General features: G+C 36.2%; 1 protein-coding gene across 1 annotated transcript; it reads right to left on the minus strand.

Moving 5' to 3' along the window:
• Positions 1–311: 311 nt before the first annotated feature.
• On the minus strand, positions 312–944 carry LOC127852729 (heavy metal-binding protein HIP-like). The gene has a single exon (XM_052386680.1). The coding sequence runs from the start codon at positions 942–944 to the stop codon at positions 312–314; it is 633 nt and encodes a 210-aa protein (XP_052242640.1).
• Between the last annotated feature and the right edge of the window lie 4,222 nt (positions 945–5,166).

Consider the following 5,166-nt stretch of genomic DNA (forward strand, 5'->3'; position numbering starts at 1 on the left):
TAAAAAATACAGAGTGAGACACACTGTTAGGACTTAGTTTGATTTAACATGCAGACTAACAACAATCTCCTTACTTATTATTTAAATTTAAACATGAATGCAAACTATTGTTGTTTAACGTTAAAACTATTTCTTTAGAAAGGTACACAATTGTGTATCATTTACTTACTCCTTTACAACAATTATGTGTACACTCTTGGCAAGTAGGATTTTCCTTGATAATTTTCTCACTCTGATTGTATTGTTAGTTAAGTATCAATTCCTTGATAGTTGTTGTCTCTCTGATTGTATTGTTAGTTAAGTAACAATGTCTACAACGGGTATAACATGTAGCCTGCAAAGTTGGTCCATGCGTGGTGAACATAGAATGGGGCTGTGCCAAATGCTCCATGTTTCACTACGTACACCCGGTCACCCACAGCTAGGTCCACAACAACCATGTTATCATCAGAGCCATATGAGCTGGTACCCTGGGAGTACAAGTAAAGTATGCAGTCCTCATTTTTCTTCAGACAGATTTCCATGTTACGTGTTGAACCAAGAATATGTACATAAAAAACATACACTCCCGGCGTTTTCGCAGTAAATATTCCTGTTGTGCTTGCATAGGCATTTCCATGGTTGGTCTGAACTTGGCCAAAGACAATCGTCTGCCAGGGATTCAAATTTTCTATACTCTTGGTTAGACGTGCATGAAATGCAATCCTGCAGTTGTTTGCACTTTCATTAAACCCAGCTAGTGTTGGTGTGCATTTAGTCGCCATCAAAGCAGTTGTGAGCATTTTCAGTTTTTCTTGATTATCATTGAATGATGTTCTCAGCTCAGTTATTTCATTCTGAAGACGTTTCATCTCAAGAGTCAGAGTTTCCACTTTTTGTTCAATGAACATCGATGACACGTAGGCGAGCAATGGCATGCTAACAATAATATTCACGAGAGCCATTATGTTTACAGCTTTCGTACAGCAATGCACAATCTGTATGTCGCGACATAAATCTCCGTCTTAAATAGAAGACTTGAAGGATTACGTCGCGCGCAGCTCAGACTCCGCCCACAGGTTGGAAAAAAGATTGGCAGTATTTTATAAAATCGTGTTGACAATAATTCAATAAATCTAATATTCTATCTAAAAGTGACGTCTGAATATGACATTAACATGTTATAAAATGCACGTTTAACGTAAATTTGGTATTTTCTTAAATGTTTTATAACGAAAATGAAGTAAGGGTTGAAGAAAATGTGATCGGTATTTATGTAGCTATGGCACATGTCTCCTGAGTTGACATATCCTCGATGCCCTTTTATTTAAAAAAGACCCAAACTCAAATTTTATTTCAGAATAAAGGTTTACATGTACAATATCAATTCAGAGGTAAAACAATTAATCAAAGCGCTGAAGGCACCGCATTTGTTCGCTATTTTAATGCATTTAATATTTCAGTAACAAGACCTAAGTTCCCCTTTTGAACGTAGACAGATCAAACGGGCACGAAAAATGGCCGAAAAATGCAAACACCAATGTAATTAACTTTAAATTGTCCACAGTGGTGAGATTTTGAAAAACATCAAGGAGGAAAAAAAAGATTTACAATTTCTCATAATTTGATACAGGATTCACTCAAACTCCACTTTGTGTGAGTCTACCAAAGAATGTACCATAACATAATTATAAGAATAAATGTATTGATATCAACGATCATTGTATTAAATTTTCAAGCAAACCACATTTAGTTGTGTTTTTCGCCTGAAATTAAATGCTGCATTTAATTTAATGCCATTTCATTTTATACATTTTTATGTATTGACAGTAACGTGTAACTCCTTTACTACCCCCCCCCCCCCCCCCCCCCCCCTCCCCGTCACCAATATTTTTTACGAACGTATCATCTACTGCGATAAAGTGCAATGTTTTAGTCATACATTTACGTGTTTTTTTTATAGTTTCCACGGGTCAATAATTTCTCGTCGTGTGAAGTACCGGAAGCGTAGATGGAAACAGTTCGTCATAAAAGCAAGTCTGCCATTCCGGCACCGTGCCCTCAAAAGGAGGCTGCGACGAACGTACTTTTGACTTCGGAGGCATCAAACAAAGTGAGCGCTCTCGCCGTTGAGGCTACGGGGGCCACTGAAGTACGTTAGAGTACCACTTCCGATCCGAAATCCGTCTCCACTTGAATGGTGTTCGACTACAAGGGATTACCGAAAATCTGCAAACAACCCTTCACACAGTGGTTGAAGGTGTTAAATAAACTTTAAAACTTAATGTACTTGTATATTGTGTTGTTCATATAATAAAATAATCTTATTATATTTCTTAATATTTTCTTCTTCAAATCAAGTGAAATATCGTTAATAAAAAACACTGTATTTTAAAGCACAAATGATTTCATGCATTTGCCTGCAGCTAAACAAACATGAATAGTGGTTACGACAAAGTAACGTGTATTCTGATTCATTCACTATCATCGATCGTGTCATGACAGCATTCCGTTCTTTTTACCCGAGGCTGGAGAATCTTTGAAGCTTCAGATGGCAGTCGTGAAGAGCCCGTATGTTAAGGTCATGTGGTTCCACACCGACACGCCCATACGATTGGATGGTAGGTGGTACAGTTTAGAAGTATTTTGCGGATAAGTTTTGGCCAAAGCGGTAATAAGCAACAGTTTGGAGTTTCGAATACATTAGCCTGAGTGGTTTGATAACAAGCATATGGACCGCAAACCGCTGGATCTTGCCTCAATCATATACGCTAAGCTGTTAACTATTTCCATTCTGCACCGCAAGTGCGTATTGTATAATTATTTTAATACGTGCGCGGCCCTTTTTTCTGGAAAAACATAAACGCATCCGCTTACGTTACGTCAGCACAACAAAATTTAATAATTTATGTAAACATGCTCAATTGCTCATAAATATTAAAATTAATTATTTACTGCCGTGATGTCGGTTGACGTTATTTCGTTACAATAATATCATGCAAATTGGTATATGAAAAAATGCATGTTGAGGTTTAAGATGAGAATAATCGTAAGGATAATATAACAAGGGAACAAGGTAAATTATGTGATAAACGGTTTTACACAGGCCATTGTGCAAGCCTTCGGTACACATTACTTGGGTTCTCATTCAGTCATAATTATAATATGATTCCTTTTTAAAAACATAGTCTAATTAACATCCACGAACATATTCGGCTTATATGTTTCAGGTTCAGAACGCTACACACTTGTTGTGAAGGAGCGGAAGTAGTTACCACCAGAAGTGGATGAGACCGGAAGTGGTAGTAATCGAAAATCAGAACTTAAATCAGATTCGAACTGCATGTGATCATTCGTATAAGCACCACTGAATTATTGTGAGCAAAAACAACATGCAATAGTTCACACAAGTTTTTGTTCGCATTAAAGATTTATTTGTCTGCATGCAAATCATCAAAGATTTAAACATTAAAATTACCGGTATTTTAGTTTGTTCTACATCTGAACATTTACTTATTTCAAGGATCTTATAAGCGATATTTTATACCCATTATGTAATAATTACAGATTGTAGCGCGAAAATAAGAATATACGACTTTCATTTCGTAAAAATTATGAGGACAATTCTTAATGTAACTCAAAAAAGAAATATCTTTAAAAAAGATATACGGCGTTGATTGTGGTCGATGTTTATGAACGATCAAAAGTTATCTCTATGAGATAAAAAGTAGCGGATGCCTTTTTTCTGCGCAGTTCTTAGCTACATCACAAGCAAATCAATTACGGGGTGTTGCGCCAGATTTCGTGGCTTATTTTGCTTTATGTGATATTATTACTCAGATATCTATATTTACAGAATAGAAAAACACAAGAAACACGAAAATAAACGAGTGCATATAGGTCAGCCGGCAATACTCGAATCTTATTTAATTGCATAATTATACATGGTTCAAACAGAAATCTCAAACCTAAATTCAAGCACTTTTCAAGGACTTTTCAAGGCCAAATTTTCATTTTCAAGGCCGAGAACTGTACGTTAGTTTCCTTTAAAAACTGCATTTTCAAACCAGATTAACATAGTAAATATCGTTTTTTATTTGCTCAAACACATTACACTTATTCCACAATAACTCATACATGTTATCCATCCTTAACTCAATGAGTCTCACATATGTACAGTACAGCCAACGCGGCACAAACATAATCCGCGGCTACGCCACGGCCAGATTATTAGTATGCGGCCGCCGAATCGTGTGTTCACGCGGCGTATCGCCGTGGCAATCAGCATCGATCCGCGCAACGACGCAGAGTCTGTATTAACCTCGCGTAATTTAGCGGAGTAAATCCGCCGCATACGTACGCGTCAGAGCGAGTGAAAAGATATCCACCTACATGTACATACATGTATGTGAATCGTAGAATTAATTACGCGCAACTGTTAATGTTTCGTTCGATTATCATTATTAAATTTGTAATCCGAAACACACTTCAGAATTTTAATGCTAACGCGACCTTTGGCAAATTCTAGCGTCAAATAAACAGTGCTAAAATATCCTTTGTTTCATAAAAAGCGCGCGAAAATTATGCAGACATGTAGAACGTTGTTTGGAAAGTTTGGGTGTATTTTGTGTTGTATAAATACATGAACATCACGTCAAGCGTAAATCGCGTGTTCAGTTGAAAAAAAAGCCCCGATTAGACGTTATTTCATCATCTCTATGAATAGTAACACATGCCAAAATGTATTTGATACTTAAGGAAATATCGAGAATGTTTGTGTATCGTAAATATTTACCAGCATTTGCTTTTAAACTGGAATATACAGAATTATCGGGTAATTAGTAGCGATATTAACTGTATAATATGAACAAAATCAAACGTGTTTACATACACATATTCAAACAATAGTTATAATAAGCTGATAATTAACAAAACAACAAATACGTCGTCACCGTCTTGATTATTGATGTGGCTTCAAACTGCTAATTTTCTCAGCTTAAATATAATAGCAAAATCAACATGCAATTAATTTATAAATCCACCATATGCTGGAGCCTTGACCACTTGTATGTGCAAAAACATAATTATGTGACATTGTTTATGTGTGAAATACATACACTACGGGCGGGAAACAAACTTAATTGGCCAGACACATTAACTATGTTTACATGTATATGCTAATACAAT

The sequence above is a fragment of the Dreissena polymorpha genome, chromosome 12, assembly GCF_020536995.1.
Source record: "Dreissena polymorpha isolate Duluth1 chromosome 12, UMN_Dpol_1.0, whole genome shotgun sequence".
Taxonomy (NCBI): Eukaryota; Metazoa; Mollusca; class Bivalvia; order Myida; family Dreissenidae; genus Dreissena; species Dreissena polymorpha.

Coding starts and splice junctions, on each gene's coding strand:
- LOC127852729 (XM_052386680.1), bottom strand. CDS start 944: ATGGCTCTCGTGAATATTATTGTTAGCATGCCATTGCTCGCCTACGTG.